This window comes from Pelodiscus sinensis, chromosome 17 (assembly GCF_052426305.1).
Source record: "Pelodiscus sinensis isolate ZL-2025 chromosome 17, ASM5242630v1, whole genome shotgun sequence".
NCBI lineage: Eukaryota > Metazoa > Chordata > Testudines > Trionychidae > Pelodiscus > Pelodiscus sinensis.
Window position 1 is genome coordinate 33,468,495 of NC_143068.1, and position 15,360 is coordinate 33,483,854.

General features: G+C 54.9%; 1 protein-coding gene across 1 annotated transcript in view; it reads left to right on the forward strand.

Moving 5' to 3' along the window:
• The window catches only part of RSPO4 (R-spondin 4), a 29,696-nt gene extending 16,302 nt beyond the window's left edge, over positions 1 to 13,394 (forward strand). Inside the window, exons 2-5 of the mRNA XM_075900895.2 lie at positions 1,952 to 2,140; positions 2,483 to 2,626; positions 5,208 to 5,393; positions 10,889 to 13,394. Of these exons, the coding sequence (XP_075757010.1) occupies positions 1,952 to 2,140; positions 2,483 to 2,626; positions 5,208 to 5,393; positions 10,889 to 10,968 (599 nt within the window). The 3' untranslated portion in view covers positions 10,969 to 13,394. The remainder of the gene's footprint in view (positions 1 to 1,951; positions 2,141 to 2,482; positions 2,627 to 5,207; positions 5,394 to 10,888) is intronic.
• Positions 13,395 to 15,360: the final 1,966 nt, after the last annotated feature.

The following is a 15,360-nucleotide window of genomic DNA, read 5'->3' on the forward strand; positions in this document are numbered from 1 at the left end:
ACTTGATGGCCTTCTGAGGTCTCTTCCAGCTCTATGGTTCTATGATGCTAAAGGGCGCAGGAGGGGCCGCTGGCTGGGCTGGGAACGCACCAGCCCTCCGGAGCAAGTCTACCTGCAGGAGGCAGTGGGGCTGGAACCCCCTTTCCCCGGGGTTCTGTCTGCAGCGTCCCATCGCCAGGGCGAACGCACGCAGGCCGCACGCCAGTGCCCAGGTGCAGAGCTGGGAACGGGGGCAGAGGCGTGAGAGCCTTAAAGGGGCGGAGCAGAGGCCAGTGCTGGGAAGGGAGGGGGGAAGTGTGACTGGGGAAGCCCAGCTGAGAGCTCCCACCTGGGTGTAGCCTGCATGGGGGGGGGGCTGAGAAGCGGTTCAACCCCCTCCTGGCCTGCTGCAGGGATTCTTGCACCTTCCTCTGCCACAACTCAATGAGGCATGGCTGGTGCCCCAGCGGGGCTCCCGCGAAGCTGAGTGCATGGGCAGCCACCCAGAAGAGAGTCAAATGCTGCCCCGCTGATTAGCAGAGCGCTCATGCCCGGCAGCAGGTGTTTCTGTGGGTGGTGCACATTCCCACGTACCTTGGCGCACAGAACAAAATGTATTCCACACATTGATGGGAAATTACAGGGGGCATTGCTCGGCACTGAACGTGCTCACAAGAGCTCTCTGCTTTCACCTGGGTCCAATTCCAACTGGCTGTGCCTGTGGGTTCAAAAACCCCACCCAGAGCTGCACAGCAGCTCCCCGGGACTGTGGCTGGGACGCTCAGCCCTTAAAGGCACAGCCCCTAACATCACACATCATGGGCAGACACCTGGGAGATGGGCGCAGTGGAGAGCCCTAAGCTAACTCCTCCTGGGTCCCACTGGGTGCTGCATTTGGTGCCTTTCAGCCCAGCCTTGGGCGATGGGCGTTACGCAGGACAAAAAGCTTGGTGTTGTTTGTTCCTTCCTTTTTCCCTCCCCCTGCTCCTAGCTCCTTCGAATGCACCAGCTGATGGCCACAGCCAGGGCCCCAAATGGGCGCCTGAAAATCTGGGGCACCGCTGGGTCTTAATGCCCACCTCTTCCTATCCCTGGTCTGTGCCTCAGTGTCCTCCGGAGAGGAGCTAGTCCATGTACAAGGGAAAAGCCTGCCAGAGCAACCAGCTGGACCTGGGAAAGAGCCATTCCCGGGGGCATGACGCTGTTTTACAGGCATTTGCCAACCCCAGGTCTATCATAAGAACATAAGAACGGCCGTACTGGGTCAGACCAAAGGTCCATCTAGCCCAGTATCCTGCCTGCCCACAGTGGCCAGCACCAGGTGCCCCAGAGAGGGTGGACTGAAGACAATGATCAAGCGATTTGTCTCCTGCCATCCCTCTCCAGCGTCTGACAAACAGAGGCCAGGGACACCATTTTATCCCCGGGCTGATAGCCTTGTATAGACCTAACCTCCATGAAATTATCTAGCTTCTCTTTAAACTCTATTATAGTCCTAGCCTTCACCGCCTCCTCTGGCAAGGAGTTCCACAGGTTGACAACACGCTGTGTGAAGAAGAACTTTCTTTTATTAGTTTTAAACCTGCTCCCCATTAATTTCATTTGGTGTCCTCTAGTTCTTCTATTTAGGGAACTAATAAATAACTTTTCTTTATCGGCCCTCTCCACACCACTCATGATTTTATAGACTTCTATCCTATCCCCCCTCAGGCTCCTCTTTTCTAAACTTTTCTATCCTGCCCCTTTCGGAATTTACTGTCTTAAGCTCCAGGAGTTTACAATTCCTTTTAAAACTATTTCATTCCTGTGTGTCTGGAGATGATCAAATCGCAGCTCTACAGAATACATTGCCTCCCACCTACCCCCCGGCTGCCATGGGGCCGAGGGGCACCTGTTTAGTAGCCCTGCGTAGGGCTCACAACTCCTAAGGGCGGCTCTGGCCACAACCTTTCTGCTCATTTTTCTCTTGCAGCGAGCGCCGCCTTGTTTGAGAACTGCACAGGCTGCGTCATGTGCTCGGAGGATAACGGCTGCGTCGCCTGCCAGCAGCGCCTCTTCCTGCTGATCTGGAGGGACGGGATCCGCCAGTACGGGGCGTGCGTGCACGCCTGCCCACCCGGGTACTTCGGGGTGCGAGGCCAGGAGGTCAACAGATGCACAAGTACGTCGCCCTGCCACGAGCCGCCGCCCTCCCCCGCCGGGCCCCACGAGCCAACGCGCTGGCCCTTCAGCGCGCAGGGGAGTCCGGATTCCCCTTCTTCCTCCCCTGCCTCCTCAGTCAGCTTGACAGTGCATGGGGAGCAGGGCAGCCTAGTGGTCAGAGCACTAGGTTCTAGTTCTTGCTCCGCCATTGCTCTGCTGTGTGATGGGGGGCGGGGGGAGGAGCTACCTCACCTTTCTGCATCACTGCAAGGGGGAGGGATTCAGCATTGCCAAGCGGGTGTACACTGGAGGGAGCCCTGCTCTGCCGTCCCTACCGCGTCTCTCCCCTTGTTCCCTGCAGAGTGCCGCTCGCCGAGCTGCGAGAGCTGCTTCAGCAAAGATTTCTGCATGAAGTGCAAAGAGACGTTTTACCTGCACAAAGGGAAGTGCCTGGGCACGTGCCCACCGAACACCACGGCCCGGCCCAGCACCCGGGAATGCCAGGGTAAGGCTGGGCATTGTCCGCTGCTTCTCCCTTGGGGAGCACCTCACCAGCTCCCCCGGCTTTCCCGCACCTGTGCTGATTCCTGAGCAATTCCCCACGGGCCCGGCACCCCCCAGCCACAAATCCAGGTGTTCTGTCCAGAGCCACATTTCTGCCAGCCTTGCCCATGCTCAGGGCATTCCAATGGCTGGTCACGAGCCCGCTGCAAAGCCCATTGGCACCCCAGGCAAGACCCTACGGGCATAAGTGAGCTTTGGGGAAGTGTCCCAGGCACACCAGGGTGACCGGGGAGGGTATGTTTTCCCAAAGCCCCGGGCTGTGGACTCTGCAAGTCTGAATGCACCATTACTCTTGGGGGAGAGGGGATGTTGTTCTGTGCCAAACCATTACAAATTCTGTGCCGAGAAATTAAGAATTCTGGGCCAAAAAAAAATAAAAATTCTGCACCAAAAGAATGAAAAGTTCTGTGCCAAACCATTACAAATTCTGCACCCCAAAAATTAAGAATTCCGGGCCAAAAAATTCAAAGTTCTGCACCAAGAAATTAAGAATTCTGGGCCAAAAAAATTAAAAATTCTGTACCAAAAGAATGAAAAGTTCCGCGCCAAAACATTACAAATTCTGCACCCAAAATTAAGAATGCTGGGCCAAACATTTAAGAATTCTGCACCACAAGAATTAAAAATTCTGCACCAAAAAAAGAAGACTTCTTTGCCAAACAAATAAGAATGCTACTCCATAAAACTTAAGAATTCCGTACACAAAAAATTACAATTCTGCCCCCAAACATTAAAAATTCGACACCCGAAAAACAAAACATTCTGTGCACAATATCTTAGCAGTCTGCACAATGCTGCGTATTTTATGTGTCAAAGCATGCTGGTTTCAATGATTTTGGTCATTTATTGAAACTCCAAGGCAATGGATGCAGAGCGGGGGAGGGGCACCCTGGAGAACATCCCCAACCCCCTTGTCGAGCAGTAATGGAGCCAAGACCCTTTATTTCACGTTACTCGAGAACAAATCTATGCAGCCAGGTGTGCGGTGTGACAGCAGAGGGAATGGACCAGCAAGTGAGGGTTGGGGGCCCTCAGGTTATACCGGCTACTGGCCATCCCTGGACAGATCCGTAGCGAACAGGTGAGGGAGCACATCTGGAGAGGAATTTTTTCAGTCTAAATTCAGTTGAGTTCTAATCACCAAAGCACTGTAGGCGTGTCCAGGGCCACACTGTCCTTTACACCACTCCGGCCACGTAAAGGAGCTTTAAACAGGCTTCCCTCGAATTTTTCCCCACCCTGAGCAGAATGAATTTTCTCTCTGGGGTGGGGACGTGTGACACAGAGGGGGTGTGAGACACGTCACCTTCCTATTGGTGCACAGAACAACATTCGTGTGGCGGGGGTGGGGCCAAAGGGTTCTGAGTGTGGGAGGAGGCTCTGGGTTGGGGCAGAGGGTTGGGGTGCAGAAGTTTGAAGGCTCCGGCTGGGGGTGCAGGCTCTGGATTGGAGCTGGGGTTGAAGGGCTCAGGGCTGGGATAGAGGATTGGCGGGGGGGGGGGCAGGTCTGGGGTGGAGGTAGGCAGGAAGGGTTTGGGGTGCAGGCAAGGGCTCCAGGTTTGGGGACGGGCTCAGGGATGCAGGAGGGGACACAGGCTCTGGAAGGGGATGTGGGCTTTGGGGTGCAGGAGGGTGCTCAGCCTAAGGGGGCTCAAGGCAGGGCTAAGGTTGGGACACAGGTTTACCTGGGTGGCTCCCTGCTGGGGCTGGCAGGGAGGGGCTCCTTCCTGTCCCCTCTCCCCCCCCCCCCACCCCCATCGGCCCTGGCAGCTTCAGGGCTTGGGAGAGGTGTCTCTCCTGGCTACAGCCCTGAGCCCCTGCATGAGGCTTAACAGGAAGCCATGCAGCTGCACGGCCACGCAGCTTAGGGGAAACGACGGCATTAAAACTTTGCCACCTGGTTTAGACTCCGGTGGGAATTCACAAAGACAGTGGGAACAATCCTCTAAGCAAGGAGGCTGCTACATTCTGCTCTGCCTCAGAGGACAGAGCCTGGCCCCCGCCTACCTCCTCAGAAGCACCCCGATGCCCTGCCCCTCCATGCTGAGCAAGCTACAACAGAGGGACCGAGTGTCTCTCTGTCTCATAGTCATAACTGCCAAGCCCTCCACCCCTTCATCAGCGACTTGCATCTCTCCCAGCCGCTCAAGGAGCCTTGTGGTGCCGGCAAAGGGCACGTAACGCTCTCGCCGCTTCCCTTTGTTTCCCCATCAGAATTTATTTTTCTGCGGGGAACCAAAGAAATCTGCGGGGAACGTGGATTCTGTGCACATGCAATGTGGCAAAATTCCCCCAGGAGTAAGAGCATTTACCTGAGCATTCACCCCCCCCCCCCCCCCCGCCCCCGTCCCTGCCCTCCCGCTGTGCTTGCAGGCATCTGGCTGCCTGGGGTTTGGCACATACATCTGAAAGCCTGCGCACACAAAAACTTGGCCTGTCGAGCGGGAGGCAAAAGGTCACTTCTGGAAAGGCCACCGTAGGGCCTGCTGAGGCCTCACTGCTCTCTTTCTTGCCCCTGCCAGAGATGTGCGAGATGGGGCCCTGGAGCGAATGGAGCCCCTGCAGCCACGAGGGGAGAACATGCGGCTGCAAGTGGGGAGTGGAGACCCGGATGCGCGAAGTCGTCCAGAGTGCCAAAGAGGAGGCAGTGACCTGCCCGGCCCTGCTGGAATCCAGGAAGTGCCGAATGAGGAAGTACTGTCCTGGAGGTGAGGCCTGGGGTGTGGAAAGAGATGATACCCGAGCTGTCTGGCCAAGCAGACTGTAGTTAGAGTCGTTTAGGGGAAATTCAGGCTCAAACCTCGTCGATGTCTTTCCACAGTCAAAAAAGGCGGGCGCCGGATGAATCTGATTTCCCCAGAACTGCACGTCGGTGGTGCCCACAGATCCCATCTTTGAAATCAGCCCAGGCCTGTGTTCACGGCCCATCCGGCGATGACGAAAATGGCGCTTGCACAAGCTTCTGCATGTGTGAAGCAGCCCCAGAGCTGGCCCTGCAATCTGTCCTTTTCCTGGGGGGGTTCTTCTGGCAGCCTAGCCAACAGCCGCACAAACAGGCGGCCGCGGTGTGATCAGCACCGGGGTCTGTGAGTGCCTGGCTGTGGCTTGAAGATCAACCAGAGACAGTCAGAACAGCCCAGCCTGGACGCATCTATAATTGATCAGACTTCCCCGGGAAAGGCTGCGGCAGAGCCAAGAACTGAACTCAGCTCCCTTTGGGCACACAAGCCATGGAGCCCAGGCCAACAGCTGCTGGCAGGGATGCCCTCGCCCATATGCAGAATGCAGAGCTACGTAGGGCACCTGAAAATTCAGGACACCGCTGGGTCTTAATGTCCACCCTCTTCCTATCCCTGGCCTGTAGCTCTGTTTCCTCCAGAGAGGGTCTAGTTAACTACTCTCTAAAAATCATCACACACCCATGCACATGTGGGGCACAGGGGCACCATTAACAGCCCTGCGCAGGGCCCCATAAACCCAAAGGACGGCTGGCTGCAGGCTCCTGCTAGCAGTACTAAAAATAATGGTGGAGCTACCCACAAGGCCTTCTTCCGCCAAAGCAGCAAAATACAGGAGGCTGCCAAACCCAAGGAAGGGGGCCAGTTTTGCCAAGCTCAGAGGCTGTTGCGTGCGGGGTGTTTTGTTAAATAGCACAGTGAAAACCACAGGATTCTAGTCCAGGCTTTGCTACTGCTTCATGGACCTTGAGTGAATCACCATGCTGCTCGCTGCCTCAGTTTCTCCATCTGCCAAAGCCCTGGCTCAGAGCCAAGGAGTGAGGCACGATAGACATTACAGCTTGGAAGTTCGCGGTCCTTGGATAAAACGCTCGCTGGAGCGGCAAAGTATTAGCTACATGCCCGTTTGCAAAATTAACATTGAGCGTGATGACGGCGATTTCTGATCGGTGTCTTGCAAAATGAGCCTGACCAGGGACGCAACCCAGAGAGGTTTGGGCTAAATTGGCTCTCACGTTCCCTTCCCAGGCCAGGAAATCCACCCTGCACTCAAAGTCCAACCCTGCCCCGTTCCACTGTCCAGCCTAGGGCGCCTCCAGATTCAGGGATTGCCTGCTGCTGCAAAAACCTAGACCCCTCTGTTGCCACCCTGGGCGGTGGATGAAGGCCCAGCTGAGAAAGGCAAGCCCCAGCTCCGCCCCTTTCTCCTGAGGCCCCGCCCCTTTCTCCTGAGGCCCCGCCCCTGGAGTCAAGCCCCTCCCACCCTCAGCCAGGTCTTTCCTGGCCAGGTGGAGGGCTGGGGCTGCCATGCTGCAGCCCTGGCCCGTCCCCAAACCTGGCCCTTCCCAACGAGCTGCCAGGGCATGTAGGCAATTCTGGGAAGGCAGAGCCTTCCCTTGCCTTCATTACCAGCCACGCAGGCCTGCCACCACCTCCTGTACCCAGCCCACCGCTAACGAGTGTCCCAGGACAGGGCAGGTGATTCTCTGCTTAAAATCCTTGCAGTGGCACTCGGGGCCCAGTGGAAACCAGCAGGGAGCTGAGGTCATTTCTTGGATGCGATTGGCCGGGTTGTGAGTGCGCGCAGAAATAGCTGCCTAATAACTGGCAGCAAGAGGGGTTGCGAGAAGTTCTGGTCTGTCTCCCTTGGAAGAAGATCAGAGCTCCTGGCCCCGGCGTTTGAGCGATTTACGTCTCTCCCGCCTCCTCCTCCTCCTTCGCCCTTTCAGGCTGGGTTAGAAATCAAAGAGGTTGCAAATATTTTCCCCTAATAATGATGCCTCTGAGCAGTGATCTTCCCCCAAGCGCATTGTCGAGAGTAACTGGGCGCGTAATGGGAGCCAGGCGGCGTCTGTTTAGGGGCAGTTCTGCTTTCTCCTCTGGTTGTGAGTCACTGACCTTTTGAAACGACGTGCTGCTCCTGTCACAGCAATTCCGTCTCCATCTCCATCTCCTCCTGCAAACCAGATCCAGGCAGGACAGCCCCGCTGTCACCTCGGAGGGAGCCTGTAGCAACAACACTGACTCAGTGCCAGGCTTCACTGCCACCCCCTTACAGGGCTGGCACACAAGAGCCAGGGGGCTGAAAAGGGTCCTTCCTGAGTCAACGTAGCTTGAGCTTCAGAGCCACCATGACAGGTGTGGTCCCCAGGCCTCCCGCTATCTCTGCTGTGGAAAGGGCTCTGGTGTAAGGACCCAAAAGAGGATGGAGGAACTAGAATCGCAGAGCCATAGCACACTAGAATGGGAAGGGCCCTCGAGAAGTCACCAAGTCCAGCACCATCTAGAATCATAGAACCATAGAACTGGAAGAGACCTCGGAAGGTCAAGTCCAGCCCCCTGCTCTAGGCGGGACCAATCCCAACTAAATAAACCCAGCCAGGGCTTTGTCAAGCCGAGACTTAAACACCCCTAGGGATGGAGATTCCACCCCCTCCCTAGGGAACCCAGCCCAGGGCTTCCCCACCTTCCTAGTGAAATAGTTTTTCCTAATATCCAACCTGGACCTCTCCCACCACAACTTGAGCCCATTGCTCCTTGTTCTGCCATCTGTCACTACTGAGAACAGCCTCTCTCCATCCTCTTTGGAACCTCCCTTCAGGACGTTGAAGGCTGCTCTCAAATCCCCCCTCACTCTTCGCTTCTGCAGACTAAACAGACCCAACTCCCTCAGCCTCTCCTCATAAGTCATATGCTCCAGCCCCCGAATCATTTTGGTTGCCCTCCGCTGGACCCTCTCCAATGCGTCCACATCCTTTTTGGAGTGGGGGGTCCAGAACTGGACACAATACTCCAGATGTGGCCTCACCAAAGCTGAATAAAGGGTATGTCTACACGAGCTCCCTAGTTCAAATTAGGGAGGCTAATGAGGGCGACCAAGTTGCTAATGAAGCGCAGGATTTAAATATCCCGTGCTTGATTAGCATATTCCTGGCCGTTTGCCATTTCGGAAACTGACTAGCCCGAAGTAACTGCCCCCGTCTACACGCGGCAGAGAAGCGGGAATCCGAGATAAACCCCTTAGTTCAAATAAACTGTTTTGGTCGATTGCCTTTGGCTCAGGCCTAAACTCCTTAAAACCAGTGGGACTCTTCCCTGTTCTCTCGGCTCCGGCCCTCGTGGCCTGCGAGACTATGTGGGGTTGTTCTGGGCGAGCTGTTTAGGGGGCTTCTTTGCGTGTGGACTCACCTATGAGGTTTAGGGAGCTTCGACCATCTCTCTCCCCCACCCTGCTGCATGACCTCCCCCTTCTTGGCACACGCCACAGACGGGGCCCACCCTGCGGGAGCCAGCTCGCTCGGGGTTTGGCTGTGTGGCTGGGACCACAAACGAGAAGAAAAACGCAGAACGAATCTCTGGATCCGTGGGAAGCCCCAGGCGGCCGCTGGGCTCCTGGCAGCAGAGCGGAGCCGGGAACAGCCGGGCCTGGGAGCCGCCCGCCAAGCAAACGCCATTCTCATGTGTTCCCAATTGCCCAGATTCCAGATCTGGGGGGAGCTGCTGCCGCCCCCGGCCAAAGTCCCCGGGAGGTGGGGAGTCTGGCACAATGCCAGGCTTCCCTGGGGAATCTTGTGTCCCGCCTCTCTAAGGGCCCTCACTCCCTTCGGCTTTCCCGTGCTCCCGCGTGTCTCCTTCCCTTCCTCTTTGCAGCTGCCGGTGGCCCAAGGCGGGGGTGGGGGCCTTCCGGGGGCTGTCCTAGCACCCCCACATGAGATGGTGTCTGGGAGGGACACCGTGTTGTTCTCCAGGCTCAGTGTGGAGCTGGTTTGATACCCTGCCCTCCCAGCATGCACTGCTCCCTGCCCCCGGGAGGTGAGAAGAAATCCACCCGCACGGGGCAAATTGTCGGTCCACCAGCACCAATGGGCATTGGATCAGGCGGGTCTCTCCTTAAACCACACACACACACTCACACTGCTCCTGAATGCCCCGCCTCCTGCTCGAGAGAGGGTGGGGTCACATCTGTGCTGTTCTCATAGGGTGCGTCTACACTGCACCCGGAGCTCGAAATAAGCTACGCCTTTGGAGCGACGCAAATTGCGTCGCTTATTTCGAGTCAATTTCGAAAAAGCTTATTTCGAAATTTGGCGCTGTCTACGCAGCGCTTATTTCAAAATAAAGCGCTATTCCGAAACAGCCCTTACGCCTCGTGGAATGAGGTTTGCAGGGACGTCGGAATAGCGAGCCCGTTATAGTTCGAACTAACGGGCGCGCTCAAAAGAAGCGGAATAGCTATTTCGGGATACCTCCGGTAGCCCAAAATAGCACTGCAGTGTAGACATAACCAGAGTCCTCTCTGTGGCAGAGGGGGGGTCTGAACTGAGCACCCCTATTCCCAACTCAGAAAGGCGGGGATGCCTGAATTCCAGAGGCAGTGCCCAGATCCTAGAGGCAGGACCTCAATCCCAGAGGCAGCATCTGAATCCCCAGAGGCAGTGCTCAAATCCCAGAGGTGGGCTCTGCTCTGTTTTTATGCATCCGCTGCCCCTCCCCCTTTTATCCTTTTGCTTTTTCCTCCTTCGGCCCCCAGGGTGCCCAAGAGGCACCACTGACGTGAGCTGGGGGGCCCAGAGGCACATCTGGCCCCTTTCTGCCTCTTGGCCAGGCTGTTTGCTGGGGTGACCACTCTGACTTCCATGGAGCTTTTGGCTCAAAGAGCCTCGCTAGGAACTTTGCCAGCCAACCGCTGGCCCTCACTGCTCTGAGTTTGGGCTGAAGGTGGAGCTGCCGCCCGGGCCTGCTCTGCCTGTGAAGAGAGAGGTGGGGCCAGGGACCAGGTTGGGGATGGGCTCTATCCTCCCATTTCACAGATAGGAAAACTGAGGCCAGAGAGACTAAGTGGACTGCCTCCGGTCACCCTGGGTGCCTGGGACAGAGCAGGAGTCTGAATCCTGAGTTCCAGCTCAGGCCACCCATCCTTACCTCAGTAGATGCGGGGGAAGGGCAACAGTATTTTTTTTACCCATTTCACAGATAGGAAAACTGAGGTCTCAACAAAGCGACTCAGGAACCATCCCAAGGGCACAAAGCCAGTCAATGTGGGACTTAGGAGAAGACCCCGAGAGTGCTGCTGGGCTGGATGGAGGGTGGGGCTCCCAGGCTCCTGTTTCAACCCACTGACTCTTCTCCTTGCACAAACTATCTGTTCCCAAACAAACTTCGCAGCAGCGGGCCGAGAAGTAAACCCAGGTTTCGACGGCATTCCTGGCCTCCCAAGCCAACCCGCCCTTGTTTCTGTGTTGCAGAGAAGCCGGAGAGCATCAAGAAAATGAAAAGGGAAAAGAAACAGAAGAAGCAGAAGGCAGATTTGCTGGCGGGAACCTAGCCAGCGTCCTCGCAGGTCGGACTGCGGGAGTCCGTGTTGCCGGGGCCTCATGGGAGCACCATCGGACACAGAAGGAGTCTTCACCCTGGAGGTCTCAGCAGCATTTTTCCTTCTTGGCTTTTCTTTCTCCCCCTTTTCCTCCGAATATTGCACAGTCCCCACCCCCGTGCTTCTTTAGAGGCCGTTTGCAGCCTGTAAAACATTTCCCCTTCCGAAGTTCGGATTGGCAGCTGGATGGCGCTGGCACAGCTCTGGCTTCTCCCCTGCCCCCAGGCATCCTGACAGGTCGGCTCCGTCTCTGGCGCCCCCAGAGCCGGCTGCCTGCGGGGGTGAGGTGACGGCGCACGCGGAAGCGCTGCTGCCTGAATTCTATTTTGGGGGGAAGAGGAGCTTTGAGGCCCTCATGGAAGGGCACAGAAAGACCCTCCGCCTTTATGGATGGAGAGGGGCAGTTTGTCACCACACGGCGCTGGCGCCCAGCGCTGCTGCCCCACAGAAACAGCCAGTGGGGCCTTCGATGGACACGCAGCTGGCAGGCCTCAGGCTGGGTTCACCTGGCTGGTCCCCCCCACACTGGAAGCAGAGTGGAACGCCTGCGACGGACGGCGCCCAGTGGCCTGTTACCAGAAGCTGGGGAGAAACTCTCTCGAAGAGCCCCATCCTGGCTACATTACACCTCAGCCAGGCTCCATCTCCCTCCCAGCGCCTTCAGGCCCCTGCCGTGGCCTCGCAGCCGTCTGAGCTGCGGGTTAGAAATGAGCTTCAAGGCGGAAACAGAGCCAAGTGACTGAAAAACATTTCCCCAGGCTGAATAGCTCAGCCCAGCAGTTCTCGGACAGGGGGTCAGGGCCCCAAAGTGGTCGCAACCCCCTTTCTATGGGGTGGCCAGGGCTGGTGTTAGACGTGCTGGGACGAGGGGCTGAAGCCCCCGGCCCACTGTCACAGCCGGAGCCCAAGGGTGTTAGCCCTGCATGGCGGGGCTCAGGTTACAGGCCCCTCTGCCGGCCACGAAGGCAAAATCGGCCCCCGGACGTGCCCTGCGGGGATCTGGAGACCCTGCAGTGTGGACATGCAGAAGGGGTGAGACAGTAGCTGCAAATTCAGCAAATATGGGTGTCACCGAGACGTGTCCCCTAACCAAACCCACGCAGGGCGCCAGGCAGGGTGGCGGCTCTCGCTGTCCAGGTCCAGCCTCCTGGCAGCTTTCACCTGCCGGCAGGAGAGTTTAAGGGAGGGATCTCAGGACATTGAGACGCAAACTCTCCCGAGAGTCCCTCCCTGAGAGCCGTGTGGCTGTCGGAATCGCTTAGGGCAGCATTCCAGATTCCCTAGGGCGGGAAGGGGACGTGACGTGGGGGACGTTATAGCATTTCAGCGAAGCAAGAATTGTTCTGTAGAATGACAGTGAGATACGCGAGAGCTGGGACCGAGCCCAAACGAGATCTAAACTGCTCCCCAAACTCTGGAAATTCTCAGCCCTGGCTCCAGATTTAGGCTTTGTACTTTAGGGCCTTCTCCAGCCATGCCCACACCCTCAACTTCTCCAAGCAGGGTCAGATGCCTTCTAGCATTCTAACTCATTTCTGTGATTCTGGCAAATTAGGTTCTACTGTCTATATAAATAAATATATATATTATATATATATATATATATATATATGAAATATAGAATTTATTTCTAGAAAATAAGTATTTAAAATGTCTTTTCAGCAGCTATATTTTTTTCTTATTCTAGTTTAAGATGAGTATTTTATTTGAAATAAAAGTATTGCGCCTAGCAATTTGTGCTTCCCGCTTTGACCACAACGGGGTTGTCACAGCCATATGTTGCTAATTTTTTGTCGGTTAGCGATGCGAACCATTTCCTCGAGACCCAGAGGGTCCTGTGGCACCTTAAGGTGCGTCTACACAGCAGCCTTACCTCGAAATAAGCGATGCAATTTGCGCTACACAACTCGCATAGCTTTTTTCAATCTTATTTCAAAATAGAGCGCTGTTCCAACAAGGCCCTTAACCCATGGGGAACAAGGGTTACAGGGATGTCGGAATAGCGTGCTCATTATTTCAAAAGATATTTTGAAATAACGGGTGCATTTAAAGACACGGAATTGCTATTTCGGGATACTTCTGGTATCCAAAAATAGCCCCTCTGTCTAGACATAGGCTTAGAGACTCACAAATATATATGTATATATATAGTATCATGAGCTTTCGTGGGCAAAACCCACTTCTTCAGACGAGTGGAGGAAAAAAGGGGAACCTTGAGAATATATAACAGAAAAAGAAGGGAGGGGGGAAAGAAAAAATAACCTAGGGAGTGCTGTGTGTCATTTTTACCAATCACCACTAGGTGTCACTGCCAAGTAAGGAATGGCTAGTTGTAGTTTCTGCTTACTGATACAGGTATTCTTGAGAGTTCACTGTTGCTTCCCGGTGGGAAAGTAACGTTCAAAAGCATCGAGGATTCTAACCATTTGGGTTTGTGTATCACCCCGTACTGCATCCAAAAGGGCAGCGGGTTGATTGCTTTACTAGTCAATAAATATATTAAACCCTGCAGCGTGTGCATCGCATTTTTGCTCACGGAGGATGTTGGGAATTGATTTTTGCCTTGCTGAAGGTCGTGGCTGCAGTGGTCTCCATTCCTTCCGGGGGCGGGAGGCCAGGGGCTGTGGCTGGGGGGAGCAGAGATGGGTGTCTACTCCAGGCTAATTTGCCTGGCCAAATTATGCCCTGTCTCCTAACCCCAACCAATCAAAAATCATAAGAACGAGACACGATACATCTTGGATCCTTTTCAGTTGCCTTCTGGCTTTTTCAGCCTGAGCGCTCATGCTTTTCTGGGCTGCCACCAGGCCTTGGGGTATCAAAAAGCTAGCTGGGCTCCACACCTGATCCCCTAGTTCCGGGAGTTGGGGTTTTAAGAAAAACAGCAATTTTCCAAGAGCCGTGTTCTCCATCACCTGCAATTTTTCAGTCTAGCTTAGATGTTTGTCCAAGGGATTTTTTTCAGGGCAGGTCTCTGGCCTGGTCTGTGCAGAGGGTCAGACTGCATGCTCGGAGTGGTCCCTTGTGGTCTTGAGAGCTACAACTCTAGCATGGGACTTTGCAGAATTTGGCAACAGTTTGTGACGTGATAGCCCAGTGGAAAATAACGTGAGACAATGGATGAAAAGTGCTACATAAATATGTCCTCCTATAAGGATAGTGAATACAGCAGACCCCAAGTTGGGGTCCTTGGTGCTGCCGTGAGGGCAGGGGACTGGGCTTGATGACCTCTCGAGGTCCCTTCCCATTCTGGGATTCTATGTATTCGATTCTAATGCGCCAGGTGCTGTACAAACATAGGCAATGCCAGCCCCAAGGTATCTAAGATCCAAAAGTCAAGACCCAAGCAGTGAATGAAGCAAACCACCAGGCAGGATGGAATGATGGCCGGCTAACAGATCAGCTGTGCGCACAGTTCTTAGTTCTAATTCCCTGGATGTCTGTCAGGATCACTACTGTCCTTAGTACCCGTGATTGCAGTTCTTGCTGGATAGAGAGACCAGAGTATCCGAGCAGCTTTGAAACTCCACCCCTCACCTGGCTGTCCCCTCCTTACCATCAGGAAGGACTTACCACCGAGAGAGGGTCCGGGAGAGACACCATGCAAGCTCCCACCCCTTGCACTAACCTCAGAAACCAGGGCTGCTATAGGAACTCCTGGGCTACGTCTAGACTGGTATGATTTTCCAGAAATGCTTTTAACGGAAAAGTTTTCCGTTAAAAGCATTTTCAGAACAGAGCGTCTAGATTGGCACGGACGCTTTTCCGCAAAAGCACTTTTTGCCGAAAAGCGTCCGTGCCAATCTAGATGCGCTTTTCCGCAAAAAAGCCCCGATCGCCATTTTCGCGATCGGGGCTTTTTTGCGGAAAACAAATCTGAGCTGTCTACACTGGCCCTTTGGCACAAAAGTTTTGCACAAAAGGTCTTTTGCCCGAACAGGAGCAGCATAGCATTTCCGCAAGAACACTGATAATCTTACATGAGATCGTCAGTGCTTTTGCGGAAATTCAAGCAGCCAGTGTAGACAGCTGGCAAGTTTTTCCGGAAAAGTGGCTGATTTTATGGAAAAACTGGCCAGTCTAGACACAGCCCTGGGGGGGAAGGGTCTTGAATAGCTGTAGGACTCCCACCCACATTGCTACACCCACGTTGGAAGACAGACACCAGACCCGTCAGGAGCAGCTGTGAGGCTCGGACGTTGCCTACAACAGTTTGCTACCATGGCGGCCCTGGCCTCTGTTTGCCAGAGGCTGGGAATGGGTGAGAGGGGAGGAGTCGCTTGCTGATTCCCTGTTCTGTTCCCTTGACAACTGCTGCTAACTCAAAAACTCTCCCAGTGGGAC